Source organism: Cervus elaphus, chromosome 25, assembly GCF_910594005.1.
Source record: "Cervus elaphus chromosome 25, mCerEla1.1, whole genome shotgun sequence".
Lineage (NCBI taxonomy): Eukaryota > Metazoa > Chordata > Mammalia > Artiodactyla > Cervidae > Cervus > Cervus elaphus.
The window spans coordinates 4,277,096-4,290,472 of NC_057839.1; the positions used below are offsets into that span (position 1 = coordinate 4,277,096).

General features: G+C 44.4%; 1 protein-coding gene across 2 annotated transcripts in view; it reads right to left on the bottom strand.

Moving 5' to 3' along the window:
- Nucleotides 1–13,377, bottom strand: part of SLIT3 (slit guidance ligand 3) — a 721,395-nt gene that overhangs the window by 148,196 nt on the left and 559,822 nt on the right. For both annotated transcript variants that reach the window (XM_043887427.1, XM_043887428.1), the window contains exon 9: nucleotides 10,718–10,859. In XM_043887427.1, the coding sequence (XP_043743362.1) occupies nucleotides 10,718–10,859 (142 nt within the window). The remainder of the gene's footprint in view (nucleotides 1–10,717; nucleotides 10,860–13,377) is intronic.

The following is a 13,377-nucleotide window of genomic DNA, read 5'->3' on the forward strand; positions in this document are numbered from 1 at the left end:
GTGTGTGTGTGTGTGTGTGTGTGTGTGTGTGTGTGTGTGTGTGTGTGTGTGTGTGTGTGTGTGTGTGTGTGCGTGCGCGCGCGTATTTGGGATTTCCCTGGTGGCTCAGATGGTAAAGAATCCACCTGTAATGCAGGAGACCTGGGTTGGATCCTTGGGTTGGGAAAGATATATATATATACGTGTGTGTGTGTATTTATAAAACATATGCAGAGTGCAAAGGTGTGACTTTGAACAAAGAGCAAAGAATTACGATCTCAGTCTGCTAACCCTGGCTGTGACATTGCTGTGTACCCTGCACTCTGTACCCTGCACACTCTGGGGAGGGTCTTCATCTCTGCAGTCTCTCTGCCTCTTACGCTGCTGTGGGTACCAGCTGGACTTCCAACCCCTTATACAGTGCCAAGGCCAGGACATGATGTGGGTTAGCCTTGCCTCTGGGGCTCCAGACTTGGTCAGTGTACTTCAAATGTGAAGTTAAAGCCAGGGTGAGAATGCTAGCAACAATAAGAGCTAACATGTATCAGCCTGGACTTGTTAAGTCAGGCATCAGGCTAAGAGCTTTGCACAGGTTCGTCTAAATATTTACACCTCCTGGAGGCAGGTCCTGTTCCTTATCACTGTTCCCACTTTAAACATGAGAACATTGAGGCTCGGAGAGTTTAAGTCACTCGTTCAAATTCACAAAGCCTGGAAAAGCTACAGCTGGGACTCAGACTCACGTTCATCCAGTTGGAAAGCTCACACTCTCAGTCACTGAGCTTTGCTGAATACCATTTGCAGCCGAGGCATCGCCATTCCTTTGGTACTGCCTGTTCATCCTCAGGAAAATGGCCCCTCGGTCAAGGGCGAAGTCTGGGGGGTGCGTGCTCTGCTCCCACAGGCTCCGCACAGGAGGTGGCCTCTGGTGGGTTTTACACAGCTTGGAACAAGCATGCAAAGATCCATGCTCCCCGTGACAAAAATTCAGTGCCAAGGACAAAAAGAAGCATGAACATCAGCAAAGACTGTCACATTTGGGATGTGTCTGAAGCCAGCGGCTGTCTTCAGTCTCTCTTAACTGGCACGTGTGTCTTTCTTTGGCAAACATTCTTCAGGCTGCAAACTGATTTAATAGAACTAGCATAAAAACAAACATACAAATCAAACATCTGAGCATCTTCCGGCACCAGAAACAATGGGAACATCTGACGGGGATTTTAGCCATTTGTGCGCTGTATTGATTTGCCCTAGTTCCTCGGTGCTTCCTTAACGATCTGCCCTTTGCAAACACTCAGCTGAGCACAATGCATTTCCAGCAACCCAGAAGTCACCGTGATGCCAGAGGGATTGGCAGGGACGCAGCCAGAGCAGGGCCATGGCAGCACGTCACCTGATAAAGAGGTTTTGGGACTGGGTTAGAATATCGGCTGCAACGATGATGGACATCTACCATTTACTGAGGACCTGCTGTACCTCATACACTGTCCTCTGCACACACTGGCTCATTTTATTCCTTCAACAGTACTACAAAGAAAGTAGTATTACTGAAGTAGAAACAACATGGGACTTCCCTGGTGGTCCAGAGGTTAAGAATCTGACTTGTAATGCCAGGGGATGTGGGTTTTACTCCCAGTTGGGGAACTAAGATCCCACCTGCCACAGAGCAACCAAGCCTGCATGCCCCAGCCAGTGAGCCCAGGCACCATAAGGAAAGATCTTGCATGCCACAACTAAGGTCCAGTGAAGCCAAATAAACAAACAAATTAAATAGATATTAAAAAATAACAACAAAGGTGAAGCATGTGGGCATATGTGGCATGAGTCATTCCTAACCAACTCTGCAGAGTTCCCGGCATTGCCTATAGAAAACAGGGTCAGGTTTGCTCTTAATATTATATGCATATTCTCAGATGCCTCTAACAGAGAAATCTTTGTCATCAACTTTGAAAAAAATGAGAACTTGAAACTAACACATTCTATCATGTCACATATGTGACATGAGAATCAGCTTTTCCCTTTCAGATTCCATTTAATAGTTTTCAAACATTGTGCTAATTTTCTACACAAGTATGCTATTTAACCTTCATGGAGAATCTTTGTAGGGATGATGAGCCCCACTTTGCAAAGATGGGAACTGAGTGAAACATGAGCTGTTACATGCGTGTGTATGCTAAGTTGCTCAGTTGTGTCTGACTTTCTGTGACCCCATGGACTGTAGCCCTTCAGGCTCCTCTGTCCACGGGATTTCCCAGGCAAGAATACTGGTTGCCATTTTCTCCCCCAGGGATCTTCCCAACCCAGGAATTAAACCCATATCTCCTGCATCTTCTTGCTTTGGCAGGTGGATTCTTTACCACTGACCCACCTGAGAAGCCCTAAGCTGTTAAGACAGGTACCCAAAGAACCATAAGCAAGATTCAAACCCCAGGACTGGACTTCCCTCATGGCCCATTGGTTGAGAATCTGCCTGCTGATGCAGGGAATCCAGGTTCGATCCCCGATCTGGGGAGATTCCACATGCCAAGGAACAACTAAGCCTGTGTGCTAAAAATATTGATCCCTCACTCTAGAGTCCTCTAGCCACAACTACTAAGCCCATGTGCTGCAACTACTGAAGCCCACATTCCTTAAAGCCCACGCTCTGCAACAAGAGAAGCCACCACAATGAAAAGCCTGCATACCACAACTAGAGAGTTAGCACCTTCTTGCTGCAACTAGAGAAAGTCCTTGAAAAGCAACCAAGACCCAGCACATCCAAAAATAAATAAATAAGTAAATAAATAAAATAAAAAACAGCCCGGGGCCATTTATCTTAAGGCTCTGTTCTTAATTATTCTGCTGCCTGATCGGCTTCCCCTTTACTCCTCCTGTCCCCACCCACCCCATGCCCCTCCTTCCACGTGGTAGTCCCCCAGAAACCCACTGTCCTCAGCATGTTCTAAGAATCCCAGATGTTGATGATGCCCAGAGTCCTCCAGCCCTTTTGTTCTGCTGGCTGCTTTTTTCTTAAAATTTCTCTCTCTAAAAAATTCCTTGGTGACCAGTGTTGTAGGTGCATATTTGCTTTGTTAAGCAGATAAACCATTTTTTATCTCTCCACTGCAGATAAACAATAGGGCTGAGGTGAGACCAGGTGGAAAATGGGGCTACCTTTCTCCCTAGATGCTCTGATTTATGAGTTGGCATTTAAGTCCATCCACAACCTTTCTCTGGGCTTGGTGGTAAAACAATCTGCCTGCAAATGCAGGAGACATGGGTTTGATCCCTGGGTTGGAAAGGAAATGGCAACCCACTCTAGCATTATTGCCTGAAAAATCCCATGGACAGAGGAGCCTGGCAGGCTACAGTCCATGGGTTTGCAAAGGATTGGACATGACTTAGCAACTAAACAATGATAACCTTTCTCGAGAAGCTAAATTTATTTGTTAGAGCTGAGGGCATGAGACAGGGATGACACTAAGTGGGGTAAAAGAGTAAAAATGGAAGGAGATGGGACAGAGATGAAGAAGGAGCTCTAGGTACAGACAGTCCCTCTCAAGCCTTGAGGACATAGGAGGGTGGAATGAGGACCACAGAACAGAAGACCATGTGGGCCTCTAGCTCTTCCCAGAATCTACCCCTGCTGGAGGCTAGAGCGGGTTCAGAGAAACGACAGGGAGCAGCAAGAACTGTGCTGATGGTGGGAGCTCAGTTTCGAGGAAAATCTGCAGTGAACTGTCGCTGTGGGTTCTCTGGAAGAAAGCTATTTTTAGAGGAATTGGCTCTGCTATGTGGGGAGACCAGCGCACACTGTGAACTGCTCTGGCTTTGAAAAACAACCTGAAAAGAGTCTGCCAGGTTGCTCCGCATGAGAGACAGCCCTTCCATCCCCCAAGTGTTGGGGAGTGCAGATCCTTCCCAAGGTTTAAGAGCATCATGACCAGCTCAAGACTGGGCAGATAGGGAACAGAGAGCTGGATGTAGTGCAAAGTATCCCTAAGGAGAAGGAGCTATCTGGGTTATACAAGTGGCCATGGACATAAGATGGAATTTTTTTTTTTTTTTGGCTACGCCAAGGTCTCTGTTGCAGCATGTGGGATCTAGTTCCCTGACCAGGGATTGAACCCAGGCTGCCTACTTTGGGAGCACAGAGTCTTAGCCACTGAGCCACCTCAGGGCAGTCCTGAGGTGAAATTCTTGATGGTAAGAAGAGAAGTCACATTCAGATACCTTTGGATGAAAATCAGACACTTCCTGTGCATCTTGGGGTGCATGTTATGATGTCCACTCTCTGCTCCTTCTTTCTCATCTTTTGACCTCTCCCATCTTCTGGTCTCTCATTGATTAAGAATATGAATTTTAACTGCTCTAAAGACAGGCCAACACACAGATTTCCAGCAACAGGCTTTGTTGCCTTAAGGAACAAACAGGTTTCCTCTGCAAAGTTCTCTCAGTATCCAACCAGAGAGCCTTGCCTCAACTGCTTTGATGTCACAGCTTCATCTTATCATGAGGAGAATGAGTGAAGCATAGCAAGAGGAGTCCCAGGCAATCTGTCTGGTGGGCCACGGGCGCCCGGTTATCGGGGGCAGCCTTATTTCCATGTCTGTATATATTTGCATGAAAATGAGCTACTGCCAGGCTCAATTCATAATGCAAGTGGCTAGCCTAGTTTTTGAACCTATTCTACCATAATCTTCAAAAAACTGAATGAGCTTTAGGGAGGGATCTAACGCAGGTAATTCCAGCTCCTGTGATGTGGTTCCCAACCTGTCTTACCATGCCTAAGATAAAAGTGGTGGGAGGAGTAGCCGCAGTCATAGTAAAATCATACCAGTCACTGCTAACACTGTATATCTTATGTGCCAGAACCAAAGCTAAGCATCTGATAGCATATATTCATCTAACTTTCACATGAACCATTAAGAAGGTACCACTAGCCTCTACATTTTCAGTTGAGTAAACCAAGACGCTGAAATGTTATGTCAGTGGTTAAAAGGCAGGGAAGAGCTAAAATGTGGGTCTGTCTGAATCCACAGTCTATAGTCTCAAGACCATGCTTGTTGTTTGTGGCAGCTTATTTTTAGAGCTACTCTGGCTAAGTTGGCCACTCCCAAGTTTCTAGATTTCATGGGCTAGCTGGTTTAGCCTACAAATAGGTGAATTTGATCCAGATGACCATTATATCTACTACTATGGGCAAGAATCCCTTAGAAGAAATGGAGTAGCCCTCACAGTCAACTACCCACAGTACTTGAGTGCAATCCCAAAAATGTCAAAATGATCTCTGTTTGTTTCCAAGGCAAACCATTCAATATCACAAGCCTATGCCCCAACCACTAATGCTGAAGAAGCTGAAGTTGAACAGTTCTATGACGACCTACAAGACCTTCTAGAACTAACATGAAAACAAGATGTCCTTTTCATCATAGGGGACTGAAATGCAAAGTAGGAAGTCAAGAGATACATGGAGTACCAGACAAGTTTGGCTTTGGAGTACAAAATCAAGCAAGGCAAAGTCTAACAGAGTTTTGCCAAAAGAACACACCAGTCATAGCAAACATGATCTTCCAACCACACATGAGAAAACTCTACACATGGACATCACCAGATGTCCACCAGATGGTCAACACTGAAATCAGGTGGATTATATTCTTTTCAGCCAGCCGAAGATGGGGAAGCTCTATACAGTCAGCAAAAACAAGACCGGGAGCTGACTGTGGCTCAGATCATGAACTCCTTATTGCCAAATTCAGAATTAAATTGAAGAAAGTGGGGAGAACCACTAGCCCATTCAGGTATGACCTAAATCAAATCCCTTATGATTATACAGTGGAAGTAAGAAATAGATTCAAGGGATTAGATCTGACAGACAGAGTGCCTGATGAACTATGGACGGAGGTTCGTGACATTGTACATGAGGTGGTGATCAAAACCATCCCCAAGAAAAAGAAATGCAAAAAAACAAAACGGTTGTCTGAGGAGGGCTTACAAACAGCTAAGAAGAGAAGCTAAAGGCAAAGGAGAAAAGGAAAAATATATCCATCTGGATGCAGAGTTCCAAAGAAGAGGAAGGAGAGATAAGAAAACCTTTCTAAGTGATCAATGCAAAGAAACAGAGGAAAACAATAGAATTGGAAGGACTAGAGATCTCTTCAAGAAAATTAGAGATACCAAGGGAACATTTCATGCAAAGATGGGCTCAATAAAGGACAGAAATGGTATGGACCTAACAGAAGCAGAAGATATTAAGAAGAGGTGGCAAGAACACAGAAGAGCTATACAAAAACGATCTTCATGACCCAGATAATCACAATGGTGTGATCACTCACCTACAGCCAGACATCCTGGAATGTGAAGTCAAGTGGGCCTTAGGAAGCATCACTACAAACAAAGCTGGTGGAGGTGATGGAATTCCAGTTGAGCTATTTCAAATCTTGAAAGATGATGCTGTGAAAGTGCTGCACTCAATATGCCAGCAAACTTGGAAAACTCAGCAGTGGCCACAGGACTGGAAAAGGTCAGTTTTCACTCCAATCTCAAAGAAAGGCAATGCCAAAGAATGTTCCAGCTATCTCACAATTGCACTCATCTCACACTCTAGCAAAGTAATGCTCAAAATTCTCCAACCTAGGCTTCAAAGTACATGAACTGAGAACTTACAGATGTTTAAGGTGGATTTAGAAAAGGCAGAGGAACCAGAGATAAATTTCCAACATTCGTTGGCTCATAGAAAAAGCAAGAGAGTTCCAGAAAAACATCTATTTCTGCTTCATTAACTACACTAAAGCCTTTGTTTGTGTGGATCACAACAAACTGTGGAAAATTCTTAAAGACATGGAAAACCAGACCACCTTGAGAAATCTGTACGGAGGTCAAGAAGCAACAGTTAGAACTGAACATGGAACAACAGACTGGTTCCAAATTGGGAAAGGAGTGCTTCAAGGCTGTATATTGTCACTCTGCTTATTTAACTTATATGCAGAGTACATCATGAGAAACACTGGGTTGGATAAAGCCCAAGCTGGAATCAAGACTTACAAGAGAAACATCAATAACCTCGATATGCAGATGACACCACCCTAATGGCAGAAAGCAAAGAGGAACTAAAGAGCCTCTTAATGAAAGTGAAAGAGCAGAGTGAAAAAGCTGGCTTAAAACTCAACATTCAAAAAATGAAGATCATGGCATCTGGTTCCATCACTTCATGGCAAACAGATGGGGAAACAATGGAAACAGTGACAGACTTTATTTTCTTGGGCTCCGAAATCACTGCAGATGATGACTACAGCCATGAAATTGAAAGACACTTGCTCCTTGGAAGAAAAGCTATGACAAACCTAAACAGCATATTAAAAAGTAAAGCCAATACTTTGCCGACAAGTCCATCTAGTCAAAGCTATGGTTTTTCCAGTAGTCATGTATGGATGTGAGAGTTGGACCATAAAGAAAGTGAGTGCCAAAGAACTGACGCTTTTGAACTGTGGTGTTGGAGAAGATTGTTGAGAGTCTCTTGGACAGCAAGGAGATCAAACAAGTCAATCCTAAATGATATCAACTCTGAATATTCGTTGCAAGGACTGATACTGAAGCTGAAGCCCCAACACTTTGGCCATGTGATGTGAACAGCTGACTCATTAGAAAAGATTGTGATGCTGGGAAAGATTGAAGGCAGGAGGAGAAGGAGGTGACAGAGAATGAGATGGTTGGATGGCATCAACATCAATGGACAAGTCTGAACAAGATCCAGGAGTTGGTGAAGGACAGGAAAGCCTGGCATGCTGCAGTCCATGGGGTTGCAAAGAGTTGGACATGACTTAATGACTGAACTGAACTGAACTGAGGTGGTTTAGACCTCTTATTTAATCAATTAAGGCAATTTCTGTGTGTCTGTTATACATACTATTTATATACAGACATATATTTATAATTATATAATTATCACACATATAATTAAACACATTTCTATTATACACACATATTCTTCCTTCAGTGCCCATCATTTTATAAAATGAAGAATATTTTTGACAATAATGATAATGGAATAAGGAAGTCTAGAATATTAAAATAAAAGATGCTTCTTTAAATGGAATCTTTTTGCTCAATGGAAAAATATCACATTGTTCTTGTTATTTTTACTTTACCTCATTTAAGAAAAAACTCAGTAATAATCAGACAGGCTTTCAGAAATAACTAGTCTAGCCTGTCCATGTTCCTTTTAAAATTCAATGTTCGGGTGTGAGCCCAATGGCCTAGGTGTGGTCTAGCCTCCATGGGCTTTGCCTCCAGTGTGAAGGTCTGTGATTTCTCTCCCTCAGATGCCTGATCTGTGAGCCTGCCAGGGCCAAGCTGGAAGTGCAGGCACATGGAGTAGGAAAGAAGGGTGAGCAGGCCTGAGCTCCTGAACCAGGGCTGGTGTGGGGGTCAATGGTTACAGTGTGATTATTAGACTGGCCTTTTCCATCATGCTATGGTTTGAGACCTGGCCAAGGGAAGCTCTGTGGTTGCCAAAGAGAAAAAATAAAACCTGGCAGATGGAAGGGGAAAGAAGTGAGGTGGTGCAGAGACAGGAATATTCAATGCGAATCTGAACTGAGGCATGCGTTGGCAGGAATGCTGCCTTGACATCCACCTTTGGAGGATCAGAGTCCTACTTTGGCCTGGATGGAAGATGAGGGGCAGGCTCCTGTAACGAGGAGCACAGGGTGAACAGGGCGGAGAAGGAGACCTGGTTGATGAGGGCAGTGGAAAGATCACAGGTGCAGAAAAGGAAAGAAGGGGGCAGGGGAATGAATCAAGAGAGGCAGACAGGCAGGGAGGGGCCAAGAGGGACAGGTGGTGAGGTCTAAGTGAGGTCCATGGAAGGAAGGATTCTCCAAGGCTGGGGCAATGGACCATGAGGGATGAAGGCACGTCCCAGTGAAGCACAAAGGGCATTCACTGTTCTTGCTGAAAGAAGACCAAAACCACACTTGGCTAACTCGTTCCTGCCTACAGGACGGGTGTGGAGGCACAGATTGTGTCCACTGGGGCTGGGTGAGAATGTTTCAAATGGAATCAGATAAAAGTTAGCAAAGCAGATGAAGAAAGACGAAACTAAGGCCCCTGTGTTGCAAGCTGGATGTTTCTTCTCGTCTCAGTGGGTGAAACCAAAGTCCCTAAAATGCCCCCATGATCTGGCCCCTCATGACCCCTCTGACCTCAACCACTAAGGCTCTCCTTTGTGTTTACTCCACTCCAGCCACATTGGCCTTCTGGTATACCAGGCTCAGCCCTACCTCAGGGCCTTTGTACACACTGTCCTCTCTATGTGCAACACTCTCCTCCAGATATCCACTTGCTTTTTCTCTCTTACTTCTTTGCTTTTCTCCACAGAACCTCCCATCTTCTACCATATTATCTAACTTACTTTGGTTTGTTTACTGTTCATTGCACTCTTTTCTCCACTGCAATGCAAGCACCATAAGGGCAGAAATTTGGTCTATTTTGTTCATTGCTGCTCCATAATCACAGAATTATCATTGGACCACAGTGGGCTCACAAAAGATGTTTGTTGAATGAATCCGTGAATGAATGAAAGGGTCAATTTGGTTATCTACTGGAATGCATTGGCAATAGAAGGGAACACATAAGAGGACAAACAGGTGGTGGAAGAGGGGAAAAGGAAGAGAAGGAGGGGGAAGGAGGGGGAGTAGGGAGAGGTGAGGTGTAGCAGAGAGGTGAGGGAAATGTATACAATATCTTTTATTTGGAGGGATTTTATCTAATGATGTTTCTAGTGAGAGGGGTTCTGTCTAACCAATGTTTAATAAAGCCATCTAAAAGTAAAGGTAGAAAATGTTAACAATTATTGTCATGTAAGGAGTGATCTTGAGGTCAGTGTTCATTGACCCACTAATCCAGAATGAGACACTGGCCATCTTTTAACATGTGAGAGAAGAGTTGACAAGATTGAGCTACATGGACAAATGAATTTTCTTGAAATTTTGAACATCAGTGCACACACAGACACACACAAACTTGTCTGTTACTTAAAGGCCTAATCTGGATGACAATAATCTGATTCAGAATGATGAAGAGCTCAGTCTCTTGCTCTGTAACAGTAGCTATAAAATTAGTCCATTATTCATATACTTTGTACCACCACCATTTTATAGAAGACTTGCCCTTATGTCAAGGGCTGCGCTAAGTGCTTTCCATGTGGTATTTAATTTAGCTTTCATGATCTGTTGAGTATTACTATAATTATCACATTACTATAAGAAAACCAAAGATGAAAGAGAGCAATTATTTTGCCCATAATTATACAGCTAGTACATGGTAGAATTAGGATATAATCATGGAGTGACTCTATGTAAAGGTAAACCTTTACTGTAAAGGGCCAGATGGAAGATACATTAGGCTTGGTGGGGTGTAAATTCCTTTGTCATTACTACTCAATAATGCCCAACAAGAACAGCCATAGGTAATATGTAAATGTACGGGTGTGGCTCTGTTCTAATAAAACTTTATTTACAAAAATAGGTGGTGGACAAAATATTTTGTCTATGGGTTGTCATGTGCTGACTGTGCTTGAGAATCTACGCTCTTGGCCCCTGAGCTGTCATACCTGGGAAAGCGTGGAAGGAGAGCAAAGAGATGGCTGAGCATTTTCAACGGTCAGCTCTAACGGCCCAACATGCCGCCAGCCTGTGGGGATTGGCCGAGACCACGAGGTGAACTCACCAGGGACAGATGGTGGCAGGCAGGCACTTACATTTCAACGATGCCCTCTGGCAAGTTGGCGGGAATCTCCGTCAGGCCCTTCCCTCGACAGTCCACGATGTTATTACTGCAAGTGCAGGCTGAAGGGCAGGAGATGGAGTTGGCATTGCAGGCTGGAGGCTCCGAGTGGGGGCCTGTGGGGTCAGAACACAGTGGTCAACTCACGTCAGTGTGAGGAGCTCCTTGGGCTTCTGTGATCCTTAACCAGCTTCCCAAGAAGGCAGCATTACCACATCAACTACCTGAAAAATGATCGCCAGCTGACATCACCCCTCATCTGGGAGTCACAGGTGCAACTGGCTAAATATTCAGCCAAGAGGAGAGAGCCTGACCTTGACCTATTTCTGGATTCTTCCACCTGCTCTGTCATCTGATCATGCCAGCTTTTCAGTCACAGAGTTACTCTCAGAGTCAACTGCACATGGAAATACACCACTGGACTGCAAAGAACATACACTGGGACTACTTTTTCAGGGGTCCAAAGTCTGAATGACACCCTGAGGTTTTGATCTTTTATCTGGGGCTTGGATACTGAGTGTGGATACACCTTCTTTCCTTTCTCAAGTAGTTGAAAGGCACTCTCAAACCCAAGTGGGAGGAGAAAAGTTGACAGAATTTCCCCATTTGGGGGCACTAATGTTGACCGAATGTCAATACAGCCATCAACAGCAACATTCAATGCCTGTTCAAAGAGCTTTTCTGTCCAGAGATCATGCAAATAAAACTTATGAGAAAAAAAGGTGAATAAGTTACTACACATTTTGGGGCCTTAATTTTGCTTGAGGTGAGAACCCATGTGAATGTAATGCAAAGTGGTAAAAAAAAGACAAACAAGAAAATGGTATGGAAGGTGCTTATTTATTAATAAAAAGCCAATGGGGAGTTCCCTGGTGGTACAGTGGTTAAGACTCTGTGCTTCCAACACAAGACCGGGGAACTAAGATCCCACATGCCGTGAGGCATGGCCAAAAAATTAAAAAAAAAAAAAAAAAGAAAGAAAGCCAAGTGAAAATAAACATACACACTGGCAAACTAACTCAAGATTCAGAGAGTCATAAGAATCTTAATCAGTTTCTCTGGTGGTCACATCAAATCACTAACAGAAGTAAATTCCAATTTAAAACACGGTGTATAAGTTTTCATATTATGACTGTTTCTTCAAAGTGAAGTAAGACTCTCAAACCTGTGGTTAGTTTTTCAAATGTGGACAGGATGGCCCAAAAGGTAAACTCAACCCAATGGCCTCCTCAGGACCTTACCTCACACCCGGGGATCCAGCCAGCAGGGACAATTTCAATGTCTTTCTAGGTCCCCCTCTCAGAGCAAAGGGCCATTGGCTGAGAGCAGATTCAGACCAACTCTGCAAATATCCTCACTTTTCAGACATGGAATATCTGGTCGGGGGCTCTTGGTCAAAGATAAAACGTGAAACATGGAAAGTGTCTGTAGAGAAAGATGACTTTGGTTTGGCCCCTGTTCACTGCAGAAGCTGAGGGTGGGAAGCCAGAGCAAGTCTAACTACAGAGGTTGAATCAGAGGACTGACCCGGCCCGGGGTCAGTCCTTGTTCAGACGCTGAGTGAGCCTTAAAGTGGAAGGCCCTCCTCTGCATTCAACAGTCCCTATACCTGGGGGTGGTCCTTCTTTAAGACTCAAGCAGATGCCTATGGCTTACTTAGGAATATTTGCTTTGCTAGAAAGTGCTGACTCAGTGACCAAAGCTTCTTACTTCCCTTGGCTTCACTTTCACACACACACACACACACACACACACACACACGCATGCACGCACGCACGCATGCAATTTCAAAACATCCCCTTAGATGGAACATTCAAGAAAACATTCTTGTGTAGGGTACAAGGACTTCAAACTCTCCAGAATCACACTAGTAGATCTAACAGAGACCATGGAAAATGCCGGTGAGATGACAATTTACATTAAAATCCCCAAGTGAAGCATTCTCTTAGGCAGCGAGGTGGTGCTGGCTTTGTTCCAAACTGGGAAAGTCTTTACACTTCTGAGAAAATGACAAACCCAGAGGGCTGGCCTGTTAAGAAACTCAGGTCAGGAATGAGTTTATTGTGGCCAAAAGTGTGGGCTCTGGAGTCCCACTGGCTCAATTTGAACCCTGATTCTATACTATCATCCTTAAGTCCTCCTGTCTCAGTTTTCCCCATCTTTAAAATGGGGGGAAACAACAAAACTTACTTCACAGCATGGCTTTGTTGCGAAGGCGAAGTTAATGCATGTAAAGTATTTAGAAGAGTTTGTGGCACACAGTTAGAGCTCAGTCGTGTTATTTGTCATTGTTGTTGTCATTAATAATGGGTCTGGCTCGGCCACAGATTGTCTGCAGGATGCTGGGCAAGTCATAGTACCCACCCTGAACTTTTCTGCTGCCATCTCAGTGAACAAGAAGTTTCAACTGCACCATTGACATCCTTTCTGAGTTTAAAGGTCAACCACTGCTCTTCAGAGAAATGGAAATAGGAGAACTGAGACATCTGACAGCCTCCCCTCCTCTGCTCCCTCTCTTCACAGGTCGCGAAGAAGATCTATCATGGGCAGGGCTCTCGTCCCCTCACCCACATCCGCCCAGGGAGGCTCAGAGCAGGAAGGCTTCAGATGTCAGGGCTTTTGCAAGTGCAGTGG